Source organism: Sceloporus undulatus, chromosome 5, assembly GCF_019175285.1.
Source record: "Sceloporus undulatus isolate JIND9_A2432 ecotype Alabama chromosome 5, SceUnd_v1.1, whole genome shotgun sequence".
Lineage (NCBI taxonomy): Eukaryota > Metazoa > Chordata > Lepidosauria > Squamata > Phrynosomatidae > Sceloporus > Sceloporus undulatus.
The window spans coordinates 129,711,569-129,725,584 of NC_056526.1; the positions used below are offsets into that span (position 1 = coordinate 129,711,569).

Genomic DNA, 14,016 nt, shown 5'->3' on the forward strand with positions numbered 1-14,016 from the left:
CATCCTATCCTTCAAGATTCTTGGGTTTTTAAAAAGATTTATTGCGGCATTACAGGTCTAGGTGTGCAATTTGACCTCCCCTGTTGTAGTAGTTGCTGGCTGTTTGTTTGTTCTGATGGTACACATGTTTTATGTTTATTGTTACAGCTGCGTCACACAAATATCTACAACAAGAATATTATCTGGGGAAAAGATGGAATCAGTCCAACCCACAACAGATCTCATGCCTATTACCTGGACTGCCTTTGCAGTGACTTTCAGAAGATTGTTGTCAACCACTTCAACAAGTCAGTTACATGATTTTTTGTTATAAAAACAGTGAACAATGAATATATGCTATGATCATAAGTCTCTGTTCCATTAGACCTCAATGTTAAATTGTTTACTGAAGATAAGCAGTTTTAGAACATCCTTTCCCAACCTGATGTCCTCCAAGATTTTTGGAATGTGACTCCCATCAGCCCTAGCTAACATGGCCAACTATGAGGCATCAGGGAGTTGAAGGCCAGCGCATTTGGAAGGCACCATATTGGGAAACATTGTTTAGACAACATAAACTTTAGACAAAAGGCCAAACAACACTTTGCCACAAGCCAGAAAGAGTGGGAGGGAATTTGGCACACAAAGAAAGAGTGGCTATAAACCTGAAGGAGTGCATCTTTAGCACTAAATCATGCTTGTTATACTGCACCAGAGTGAAAGTATGGGTAGAATAAAATATCAGATAACAATCGGATAAACAGTCACACAATGCCTGGGAACGCTTCCCTGAACAATATAGTCTTCAGCTCAGTTTTGAAACTGGTTAAAGAAGTGATGACCCTTGCTTGTGGGGGAAGGAGGTTCCAGGAGTGAGGGGCAGCAAGTGAAAAGGGACGAATCCGGGATGGGGCAGTGTAGATCCTAGGCTGGGACAGCAGACCTTGACTACTAGAACAGAGGGCATGAGTGGGAAGGTGAGGAGAAAGAAGTTCAGATAAATAAGGGGGGCGTCCATGTAGAGCTTTAAAAGTTAACAACAGAAGCTTATACTGAATATGGAAGGGAAAGGGGAGCCACTGAAGGGATGATAATAGAGGAGAAACGTGGTCAGAGCGGTGAGCGGTTGTAATAATGTGCGCAGCTGAATGCTGGACTGAAATTAAAGGATGGAGGTGAAAGAGAGGAAGCCCTGTCAGAAGGAGATGACAATAATCTAGTCACGAGACGACCAGAGCGTGGACCAGAGTCTTGAAAGCAGTCCCCCCCGTGAAAATGGAAAATGATCAATATTCAAGCCCCATTGGCTTGAATGGGAGCACGTGCCCACGGGCACTTGCGGATGTAAACCATGGATGCATGACCCATTTTGTCCTCCTCTGTTTGCTACCTGTGAATGTGCAAGGGATGCGGACTCCAAATCCACAAAAACAGAGGGGCGACTGTATTTCCAGAGTAAGTATTGTGCATGCTGACAATTAGGGTTAGGTTATTACTGGATGTCCCCAGTGTATATCCATATTTGTGAATATTCATAATGGGTCTTTGGGTATCTCAGTCATTTCTGTGGGATTGCCAACAGCTACATAATTTCTAAATTTTGGAAATAACTTGTTACAAATAACAAGTTATCTGTAATAAAATATTTTTACCAATAACATAAGTGTAAGTTAAGTTAATGAGTATCTTGACAAGTAGTAGCTCCCTTCTTCTATAGCAAGCATAGTTACTGAGGTATGGCATCACGAAATGGTAGAAGAGGAGTGTCACATGGTTCAGGTAATGGCTCATGCTGCCTTTTGCTGGTACATGCAGGGTTTTTTAAAATTAAAAAGTAAGTATTTTGTCTGAGAAACATAAAACAAACAGTTACTTTTGAAAACTAGCTATAGCTGTAAATAAGTATTTTGGGGACCTTTGAATTATAGTTGGAACCAGTGCCTTTTTAATAGTAACTTTGCCAACTCAGCATACAGGTGCTGTTGAAACTTGATTTAAAACTTTTTTTCTATGTTCTGATTTGACCAGAACAATAAGTTCAAAGGATGTGCCAGAAAGACTACATAAAACAAGAAAGCAAGCATTTGAAGAACATAATGGTGAAGAGATTCTGGAGCATGTGCAACATGGCCAGGCCTTGTAAGTTTGCTTATGCTCTTTCACTTCATTTGTATCAGTCATGTTTCATCACAAAGAACATACTGTTTATTAAGAATGGATGATTTTTGGCTCCTTGGATATTTAGCCTCCTACATCCGACAATTGCTTACCTATACATGGTATTGTATTTTATTGAAGGTATTGTAAGAGCTGTAGTCCAAAATAATCTTGTGGCCAAAGAGTCTTTATTCCTGCTAAAAGCAGGGACTCATCAGAATATGGTATTTGACATGCAGGCAGCCCTCCAAATTTGCAGCTTTAATTTTTGCAGATTTGATTAGTATTTCCTCTCTAGGTATCTCTAGGTCTTCCAGCAGGACTCTGTGGTCAGCTTCTGCCAGAATTTTACCATAGTTGTGCTGGAGGACCTAGAGATTCCTAGAGAGAATGTTCTCTCAGGTTAAAAAATATTGTATTTCTTTATTTGTGGGTTTTCTACTTTTCCAGAGTCCTACACCCCTAACACCAGCAAATGTTGAGATTAAAAGGAAATGTAAGAAAAGCCACATTAGCTGCCTGTACTGAATCTGTTCTAAGCAAGAGTAAAACCAATCTTTCCAATGGATGGAGGTCACTGGAGGACTGAGGCATTGCTATATGGAAAGTACCTAATGCTGGGCATTAGAAACACTAACAAATTATTCCATCTTTCCCCTCCCAAATGGATTTTCCCCTAGTTTAATTTAAATGCAGAAGCATTGGAAAAATTAAATGAACAAGGGTGATGTTGTGACAAAGCTTAGTCTGAAACCAGTCAAACTGGTATTTTATAATTTTGAAGTTGCTGAGCATAGGTGAAGGGAGAGTGCTGAAACAGTCCAACAAATTTCTGTTATGTGTTAATGTCAGTTTAACTCTGTTGATGACCTTATGTTGTATCTCTACAGAAGAAGCCAGCATCCTCAAATGTTTCCAGAGGTTATAGCTCGGCTATGTACTTCCCATTCTCTCTTATACAAAAAAAGAGGATTGTCTCTCCAAATGCTTGTATTACACCTAGTTGAATTCATTCCTAGGGCTCATTTCTACTATGATTTAAAGTGTATTGCTGATCAGTTTATATGACTGTCATTTTAAATTGGTTCCAATCCTATTTTGAAGTTGGTTCTGATTTTACTTTGATCGATTTCTGTTGTGATAAAGCGAGGCAAACACAAAAACCACAGTTTTTCCAGACAACTGGTTTTCTAGCGGTAATTTTAGAAAGAATCGATTCCAGATCGTGTTCAACAATTGGGAACAACGGATCAAAATTGCATCATTCTGGAGGGGAGGGACTAATGGCAGAGGGATGTTTACCATCCCTCCTAAGTTTTTGGTAGAGCCACCATTCCCACCCACCCCAACGCTGCTTTTGTGCTTGCAGTATGACCTGCGGGTGCATGATTTTTAAAAAATGAATTGATAGAAGATTCAATTCATTAATTTTGCAACTACGTGCAATCAGCGAGGCAAGTAGTTGCAAAACCAATGAATCGGATCTTCTATCAATTTATTTTAAATATATATATAGTTCCCAAGCCAGGCTGCCCGTCCTGCCGCTTACATCACTGATGATGGACAGGTAACTGATTAAGCCACTGAATTCACTCTTCACAGCTGCTTTTAAAATGTCCTAGTTTTTTTTCTCCTCCTTCTCTGGCACTTTGTCATCAGCTTACATCAGTTGCTGCGATCTATTTTCAAAGTGCAAAAGTAGTTTGTACTCAGTTAATTCACCAGGAGGAATAGGAGAGGAGGGGGTGGAATCTCACTTTTCCCAGTAGGTTTAACCAAAACAAATTGGTGTAGCCTCTACTAGCTTGTCTGTTCTTCTTCATTAAAACCATTTGCCCTCATGACTACACTCTGAATTTACTTGGCCACATTTTTTCATCTGTTAAATATTGAAGGGAAAGCAAATATGTGAGGAGGGGAAAGAGATGAGAGGAATTGTAGTCATTTGACTACATTGGTACAGAACTGCACCCGTTATGCAATGGCAACCAAATAATAGTTATTGTTTTGTTTTTCTGTCTCAAACAGAGTTAAATGTATCATAGGAAGAGAAACGTTTTTGAATGAGCTGAAGAATCAATTTACATCTTTAAACAGAAGGCTGACTGTAGTTTGTGGAGAGGCTGGATGTGGAAAAAGTGTCATCACAGCAAAGGTGGCTTCTTTGGCTTCTAACTGGATTTCTGAGTAAGGGCCTCTTGTGCTTGTTGTTGAGAGGGAATTTATGCAGCAGATGGGATTATGCTACTTGAAAGAGTGTTGGATCTTTGTAGCTGTAGAAGAGACTGCAAAATATGAAGTTTCCCCTTGAGAATAACAACAAAAATAGAAATCTTCAATGCAAAGAAAAGATTGCAAATTGAAAGAATGGAGATGACAGCAGAGTAAAGTTTACTGTCGTCCATAACCAGCTCCCATGTGCTCCTTGCCATATTTATTCTTTCCTTGTGATTCAATCTACCTTGTATCACAAAGGGCTTTGAATTCTATGGAACACAAAGTTATTCCAAGTTGATAAAAACATACAAATTAAATCCATCTTAAACAAACAAACAACAGATTGAGTCTCCCTTATCAGAAATGCTTGGGACCAGAAGTGTTTGGGATTTTAATATACTTGTATTTGAATATACATATGTAATGAGATAGTTTGGAGATGGGAGCCAATTCTAAACAGCAAATTCATTATAATAATTAATAATAATAATTTGTTTTATTTATATACCGCTATTCCAAAGATCATAGCGGTGAACAGCAAGTAAGCTAATTAGCAAGTAAGCTAATTTGCCCCCAACAATCTGGGTACTCATTTTAGCGACCTCGGAAGGATGCAAGCCTGAGTCGAGCTTATGTTTCACATAACCTGAAGGTAACTTATGTACATTATTTTAAAATAATTTCATCATGAAACAAAGTTTGTGTACACTTGAGAAAGTGTCACTATCTCAGACATCTAGTTAAAAAGTTTTGGTTTCTGGAGTATTTTGGATTTTGGAATTCCTGATAAGGGAGACTCAACCCCTTATCACATGGCAGACCACATAGATGCATGGAATGTGGGAAAGAGCTTCAGTCAGAATGCAAACCTATATTCACACCAAAAAACCCACACAGGGGAGAAACCATATAAATGTTTGGAATGCCTAGCCGAGAAACAGAAGAAAGGTCCCTCCTTCCATTCCTACTGCCACTGCCCTGGCCTCAGATGGAGAGAAAAGGCAGGTACAGCTCCACCATGTCCAGCCCCAGAGACAAATGAAAGCCCTCCCTCCGTTTCAACTGTCACCATCCTAGCTTCAGAGGGAGAAAAGAACTGGCAGTATCTGCTGGACTTGATCCCCTTCCCCACTGCCATTCCCTTCTCCTTTTGTGTTATGTTTCTTTAGATTGTAAGCCTGAGGGCAGGGAAGTAATCAGCAGTTTGTACACTACTCAGAGCATTTGTAAAGAGCGGGGTATGAAATAAATAATTAAATAAATAAACAATAAAAACCTGTAATATACAAGCAAACATTCCAAACTGAGTTTGCTTCTCTACATTAGCACATTCTATATCAATCCTAGCACTAGGTATTTAAATTTTTATTTTATTTAATTTGGATAGGCCATCCATCACCATATGCCCTTGGATGGTTCACAGAACCCAAAAGGAACAGTATTAAAATATAAGATACAAATCTTAAAATACAACAAAATATTTAAAATACAACAGAAGAGCTTACCTTTCTAGCAGATTATAGTACTGAACAGAGCTCAAACTCTGGGTTTCAATAACTATACCAATTGTTGAACAAGTGAGTAAAAAATTGTTCACCTGGTGTAGGCACTAAGTGAACTTCCCTAGATCAACTGCATATAGTTACAGCACCACCTCTACAAAGGGCCTTCCTTTGGTTACCATCAATCTCACTTCATAGATTAAGGTACCTGAAGCAGGGCCTCTGAAAAGGATCTTAAAATTTGGGTAGATGTATATGGAAGAACTGAGGAGGTGATCTTTCATGTAACTTGATTCCAAGACCCAAGGCTTTAAACCAGTGGTTCTCAATCTGTGGGTCACCATTTCACAGGGGTCGCCTAAGGCCATCAGAAAACACATATTTCCAATGGTTTTAGGAACTGAGACACCACAATTTTATGGTTGGGGGTCACCACAACATGAGGAACTGTATTAAAGGGTTGCAGCATTAGGAAGGTTGAGAACCACTGCTTTAAACGATTAAGACTAACACTTTAAATTGGACCAGGAAATGGAATTTAAGTTACACTATAATGTATTAAATGCTAAATGTTAAAAAAAAGAAGCAACAACTAATTGTTTTGAAGGCAGCTAAAAATCCAACACTTTCTTGTTTTTATTTTAATACAGGAATCTCAGAGTTGTAATTCGATTTATTGGTGTCACCGGTGAAAGCAGAAATATCCGACTGCTGCTCTTGAGTCTTTGCTCCCAGATAGCTGATATTTACAATATCTCTTTTAATTTATCTGAGGTAACAGTTTAACTTTCTTTTAAAGCTCAATAATAGTGATAACTGATTAATTTTTATGTGTCCCCCACTCTTCTTGCATAATACAGCATAAAGAAAGTTAGATGATCTGAGTAAAAGACAACTTAAAACAAGCATTATGCTAACAGTACTGGTCAGATAAAGAGGAGACACAGAATCCAAATTGGAGAATCTTTCGCTACTAGGCATTTGTTAAAATGCTTTTTATTTTTCCAAAAGGATTTTGAAGGATTGGTGGAAGAGTTTTGTTCTTTGTTGGAATTTGCTACGCAAGACAAGCCACTTCTAATAGGTCTGGATGGTCTGGATGAATTATCAGAGGAATATGATGCTAACCTGTCTTGGATACCTGCTGAATTACCAAAGAACATATATTTTATTGCTTCCACATGTACTACTGGATCAGCTTCTTCATGCTTAAAAAAATTGGAGGTAAAAGTATTTTATTGGGTTGTGTTTCACTTGACACTTTTTCAAACAGTGAGAAGATTTTGTGTGACAGCTTGGTAGAATCATGTTCCTTTCGAGCAAAAAACATGGAAGACTTCAGGGGCTTGATCCTCTTTAGCATGAGCACAAATGTGGATAGATCCTCCTACACAAACCAGGAGACCCTGCAACAGTTTGTTTTTGCCTGATCCTACTAGGAAGGGCAAGTCTCCACCCTCTTCTCCCTTAAACTTAGTTAATTGAGTGCAAACTACTTTTGCACTTTGAACTCAGTTTGCAGCAAATATGGATAGAGTGGGGAAGCGGGAGGAGGAGGGGAAAGTTGAAACATGTTAACAGCAGCTGAAAAAGTGAGAGGACAGAGGATTAATCAGGACTGTTTCTGCCAAACTGAGACACTTGGAAGATAACACAGCCTTGACCACCATCATTGCTTTATTGTCAGAGAAGACCAAAGCCTACGTTCAGGCTTTGTGTTCTTTAAACAATTGGAAGGGAGCAGGAGTAGATGGAAATATGAGAGGTGCACTCAGGCTTCCTTTCCCCCTTCACAGTGGAGATTATCACATGGAGTAAAGAATGGATCGCTCCTGTCCTTATCCCGTCCTTATGGTGTGATTGTGTGAAGATTATCAGATGATGTCTGTCCTTATGCCATCCATCAGTTGTAATTAGAGCGATCATGATCAGATTATCTGACAACGTCACACTTATCTCATCCTTCTTGTCACTGAAGTGGCATGGCCCCATCACAGTGTATTAATGGAAACTCCTGTTAATACAATGACTGGGCAATTGATGGGAGAAGGACAGGAGAAGTGCAGATGTGATAAGGATGGCGTAAGGATGGGAGCAATCCCTCCTTACCTCATGTGATCCAGTGAGGTCATGGCCACATGGCCTGCTGATTTTGAGATTTGTTGGCCAAAACCTCTCAATTTTGAGCTCTGGGCTCTCAGCCAAAACCATCAGCAGCAGGAAGACCCAAGACTCTTCCAGTTTGTAAAAGCATTCCTTCTTTGGCCAAATATGAATGGTTCTGTTTGCCATGGTTGCCTTCTTTTTCAAGAACGAAGTCCAGATAAGTAGCTATGACTCCTTGAGGTAGCATTCTAGAAGAGTGGCAGATCCAAATGTTCTTTTGATACCCCATTAATTGAGCCCTGTTGTTTGCTATCTACTGGCAAGCTGAATCTGGAGAGAGGAGACTATTATTCCTCACTGAATGAAATAGATTTAGTAAGTAAATAGCAAGGAAAACAGCATATTTGATAATTATCTCAATTATAATGAAAAAGCAATTCAGTATGCTTAGGCATTTTCCAGATTTTCTGCTTCAAAATGATATAGGAACCAAAAGTAATGTCTATGGTGATTTGAATACCAAATATCAAGCTATCTACTCTAGTCTAATGACACCCACATTTGAGTGTGTATAAAATGCAAAGTGAATCAGAATAGGATGATTCTGCACTCCAGCATCCAAAGCTGTTACCAACAAGGGGCAGATCAAGGCACCTAAAGCAGTGCTTGGAAATAACACTTTATGTGTGATGATGTTGTTTTTAACACATTTATTTTCAGCGTAATGGACATAATGATGTCCCTTTTGCAAATAAAATGAAAAATTACATGGTGACACTACATTTTCGAAATACTGAATAACTTCTGGTTAGTCATTTTCCCCAGTACTTTCGTGAAGCCAAAAAATGTTGGGTTGGGTGTGATTTCTTCCACATATCCATATTCTGTTAATTGGACTTTTTAAAACAAAGAACTGAAATTAATGAACTAATGTAATGGGGGTTTCACAGCATTTTTGGTCATGCATTATTTTTAAGAAGCAATTTTCCAAGCCTTGGCTGACAACCAGTCCATAGCACTGGTTGCCTGGCTCTGTGTTTTTTTAAAAAAGGGGTTTTGGTGGGTTTTTCGGACTATGTGGCCATATTCTAGAAGAGTTTATTCCTGGCGTTTCGCCAGCATCTGTGACTGGCATCTTCAGAATCACATTATCTGAAGATGCCAGCCACAGATGCTGGATGAAACATCAGGAATAAATTCTTCTATAACATGGCCACATAGCCCCAAAAACCCACAAAAAACTATGGATGCCAGCTATGAAAGCCTTCAACTTCACAAAAGGGGGTTTGTTTTGAAAAGTTAGAGTTACACAGTGGATCTGCTAAGCCCAATGGTGTGGCCTCCAGGGTATCAAGCAAATCTGTTTCCCAGCCTTGTCACCAAAGACATTATCTCCTCCCTCCCCCACGTCCTACCCAGCATGCAGTTCTGGAGCTCTGCTACTGTGATGTAAGTTTAAAAGAAAGAAAGAAAGAAAGAAAAGACATGGAAAATAATAATAAAGGCAATCAGGCTGCTTCAGAATGGCAGGAGGGGAATAAGAGTAGAGAAGGGAACACTGGCATCACATAACTGTCACTATTGCAGCTGCCCCAGCAGTGATGTTTTGCACTTGAGGACTAATGTGATTGGGAGGTCATTGATGGGTTTCCTCCATCAATGAAAAGGGGTGCCCTAACTGTGCTTGGGGAACAAAGCTGCTAGGGGTTGGAGGCTTCATCATATAATAAGTATTGCCAAAGCTGTATTTTTCCAGGTCTAATTGTGGATTACAGCCACATGTAGTAATCTCCCAAGATCTCTTCCCTAGATGACACTGAATCTGGAATTTTGTTGCAAGCAACACTGTGCCCACTGTTTAAAGTTACAATTCCAATATGGTTTTCTCCCTTAAACTACTGTATTCTGCAATGTTTACACAAAATCCTCAGTCCAAATATTGCAGTGAACTGGTGCATGGTTTTTCTCCCCTATAAGGTTCTGAAATCATCCTTTTATAAGCCTGTTGAAAATAAAACACCCATCTCAATGCCCCGTATCTTTAGGCTGGAATTCCAAGATTCAGATATATTATAGAAGTCTATGAACTTAACTAAAATGCTGCACTGGTGTTTGAAAGACTAAACAGAACATAGATGGACAAGAGAGAAACCCACCCCTCTAAGGATGCCCAGATTGAATAAATGAAAGGGCTCATGTAGTTTTAATGGTTTTGTAGAAGAAGGAATTTCAGCAGGTATTGCTTGTCACACAACTAAGTAACAAGCAACACCTGCTCAAATTCCCTCTTCTACACAACCAATATAGCTACACAAATCTTAGCCAGTTTTTACGCTGGCAACCTTACTCCCCTCCCATATCTCCTCTATAAGGAACCATTTTCCCAACCTTAATATGGTACCAAAAGTGAAAACAGTGGGGAAAAGCTGTTTAAAATATGAGCAGAGAAAAGTAAGACAGACAAGGGATTTTGCTTCCGTTCCCCCTTCTTGTAGTCTAAAAACAAAAAACAAGACCCGTTCTGGTTTTGTACTCAAATTGTTACACAGATTTTGTAAACAGGTAGAGGCTGAGTTTGATCCCAAGTCCCTGTTGAATTCCCAAGTCCCTGTTGAAGATCTGAGCCATAAAATACTGTGGAGACCTTTAAAAACACACCAGTCTGCTTCACAAATCTGCCTATTGAATAAAGAGAGGCAAAGATCTGAGTGTAAAGTGAAATAGCTATTGGTTTTGATATTTTAACTAGGCTGTCTTGTACTTATTTAGCAAAAGTGACATCAACTCATTTCACTCTAGTTAAATTTGGAAATAATACTCTAAACAGGATTATTTCCCCCCCAGAAAATTACAGTGAAAGAGAATATTCTACAAATACCTTCTTTAACGTTTGAAGAAATCAATGAGATTATCAATTCTTGGTTAGAAAAGGATCACCGAAGACTCTCAAAAGATCAGCATGGTCACTTAATGGAAGCATGTGCAGTCTGCCCACTACCACTTTATATACACTCTGCTTATAAGGAATCCTGCTTATGGACATCTTTCAGCCCAGAGACAGATGTGTATCTTCCTTCAAACATACATGAGATGTATTCATGGATACTTAGCAGAATGGAAAAATGCCATGGAGAACAGATTGTGAAAAGGATGGCAGCTTATGTGACACTTTCAAGAAATGGCATAACTCAGGAAGAGCTGCTTGACCTGATGTCCAAAGATGATGCAGTAATTCAAGAAGTAGCTAAATTCCAGAAAGCTTCCATTCCAGCTGTCCCTCTCGTACTGTGGCTGAAGCTTTTGGATGACCTTGGAGAGCATGTAAGAGAACAAAGAACAGACAACACATATGTTTTTACCTGGGCTCATACATCTTTGAAACATGTGTGCATAGAGAGGTATCTCAAAGCACAGGACTCCCAGCTATCGCTACATGCTACTTTTGCAAACTACTACTTGGATAGAACTTCACATGAAGTCAAGAAACTCTATACATCTCAGCCTCTGGCTTGGGTCTTGGAAAAGGAAGTCAAGATCCACTATTTCTTTAATATTCGTAAGCTCTTTGGAACTCCATATCACCTTATCAAGTCAAATAATATTATTGTTCTAATCAAGGAATGTCTGTTTAATTATGAATTCCTTTTGCACAAATGCTGGGCATCATCGGTAGTTAGCATTGAAGAAGATCTAAGAGCAGCTCTCAGTGCAGACAGGTGAGTTAACAGTGGTAGAAAAATAGAACTGGAGAAGTCTAAGCTATCACAAACATATATGCATACAGACCTCTAATTTACTCAGTCCACTCATAATCCTATCATCATGCATCCTACTAAAGAATAGTTTGTGATGCTTTTAAGAATCAAAATGATATTACATTCAGATAAAGGAAGTAATGGAAAACCTCTGACCCTCCAAATTATACTGGATTCCAAGCCCAAATGTTAAGTTCTTTTAATATTTTCTTTAAAAACACCACATCTTACTAAATGTTCAATTTAACTACATGAAACTATTCACATGTAAATACATTTAGGCTGTGTGCATGATATTGTAATTTAAAGGTATAATTTTTCATTTTCCTAGTTGTTTATGTCATAATCATTACTATCAATGATATGGAAATTATGAGTTATGAGTAACATTAGTACAAAAAACATTACTAAGAATTCTGTATGGTATGGTATGGGAGGAGGTCAGTAGGTGTATGTGAAACCATGAGTTACTGCATCGTGTGGTGCCAACCCTAGTGATGCCACTCACTGGAGGACAATAGGTTTCCCACTTCTGCTTTCCAAAACTGAACTTACATGACATTCAAGTTTCTGTGAATTTAGTTTCCATTCTGCTTACCAACTTGCCTTACCTTTTGAACAATCAGTTGTTGTCCTACACTGTTTCTATATTGAAATTACATTAGACCAGAGCAGTGATGGTGAATCCTTTAGAGACTGGGTGTCACCCAGTGTCTGGGGGGAACTTCTGGGGTGGGACTTCCGGGAGGGGACTTCTCCAGAGACAGAGACTTCTGGGGGCAGGACTTCCCTGGAGACAGTTAAAGGCATGAGAGGGTGGAAGAAGAGGAGGAACAGGCTTGCGCCTACTCCTCCTCCTGCCCTTCCGTGCCTTTAACTGTCTCTGTGTGCCCTCATAGATAGGCATTGCATGCCAGAGAGGGCACACGTGTCATAGGTTCGCCACCACAGGACCAAAGTATTGAAAGTTACTTCCTCCAGGGGGATTTTAGTAGATGGATCCCACAAAAGTTACATTTCCAGCCACTGGAAATGTTTTTATATTTTGAGACACATCTAATATTCTAATAATTAGGAAAGGAAATAAATCAAAATATAAAATGTTGACTACTTTCCTCTCACCCAACAGGACTATACCTGACTTAACTTTATTAAGTGAAGTTCTCAGGTTATCCAAAAATGTTTTACTGCAAGACCCATGTCAGATGGCCTCCCAGTTTATAGGCCGCCTTCATCAGATTGTGGCAGCAGATAAGCCAGTGGCTCCAGGTATAGATAAAGCATGGCATTTTCAAAGAATGTTACTTTTTGTTTTCTATATTTTGTTTTGAGCTTTAGGTATTATTTGTCACGTTGCAACATAAGCATATCTGTAACCAAGCTATCCTTTAATACTTGCACGATTACTCCCAGAAACCATGCTGTAAGAAAATAAATTTAGAGGATGCAGAGTGGCAAGAAAACAAATCTGCATGTAGCAGCAAGACTGATGGCTAAAGGGTTTAAATACCCAAACTTGAAAGGTTAGTCTTGATGTGGAAACTCTTATAGCTAAACTAAGTCAGGGAGAATCAACAGGCTGTGCAGAGTGGAGCAATTTGTGATCCTGATCAGAATAAAATGACATTCCTTTTCCTCTCCACTCTACAGACTCCAATGGTTCACTTCAAGATCCACATTTTAAAATCCACAATAATTTCAAGAAGTGTTGTAGAGAAGTTAAGTCAGGAAACAGGGTCCAGGCATTCAGTAATCTTCAGTTCAGCAAGCATTAGAAGTTCCTATGTTCTTTGTCTTGGAAACTTTCACACCAAGCAATTATAGCATTATGATTCCATATTAACTTCACACTATGGAATCCTGGGGTATGTAGTTTGGTGAGGTTGCTCTAGCATTCTGGCAAGAGAATTCTAAATGCCCTCTCTGAACTGCAGATCCCAGGATTCCATAAAATGGAACATGGCAGCTAAAGTGGAATCAGGACTCTACAGCTGGGTAGTGTGAAAGGGCTCCTAAAATTGAAATTCTTCAGAACAAGAGAATAATTTCTGTTGAAATCCTGCTTTGAAATGTTCACCCTGATAGAACTGCTACTGGGAAGCAAAAATCCATCATTTGCTATATTAATAATGCAGTTTGAGCCCATACAGGCAGGCCAAAATAAAGCTGCTTTGGGTCACTTTGGAGGTATGCTGTTTAAATGATGCATGCATCCTAAAAGGCCGGAAGCTGTGCCAAAGCTGTGTTCCAGTCCTTAGGACTGCAACGTAGTTTTGATGCAGCTTCCGGACTCTTTAAAC

The 14,016-nt window shown here is 39.2% G+C and overlaps 2 protein-coding genes across 4 annotated transcripts in view; one reads left to right on the forward strand and one right to left on the reverse strand.

Moving 5' to 3' along the window:
- Window positions 1–14,016, reverse strand: part of STOX2 (storkhead box 2) — a 337,882-nt gene that overhangs the window by 277,260 nt on the left and 46,606 nt on the right. The window lies entirely within an intron of this gene.
- LOC121930632 overlaps window positions 1–14,016 on the forward strand; it is a 63,145-nt gene that overhangs the window by 25,691 nt on the left and 23,438 nt on the right. For all 3 annotated transcript variants that reach the window (XM_042467219.1, XM_042467220.1, XM_042467221.1), the window contains 7 exons: window positions 148–287; window positions 2,008–2,118; window positions 4,165–4,323; window positions 6,506–6,629; window positions 6,867–7,079; window positions 10,806–11,677; window positions 12,846–12,985. In XM_042467219.1, the coding sequence (XP_042323153.1) occupies window positions 148–287; window positions 2,008–2,118; window positions 4,165–4,323; window positions 6,506–6,629; window positions 6,867–7,079; window positions 10,806–11,677; window positions 12,846–12,985 (1,759 nt within the window). The remainder of the gene's footprint in view (window positions 1–147; window positions 288–2,007; window positions 2,119–4,164; window positions 4,324–6,505; window positions 6,630–6,866; window positions 7,080–10,805; window positions 11,678–12,845; window positions 12,986–14,016) is intronic.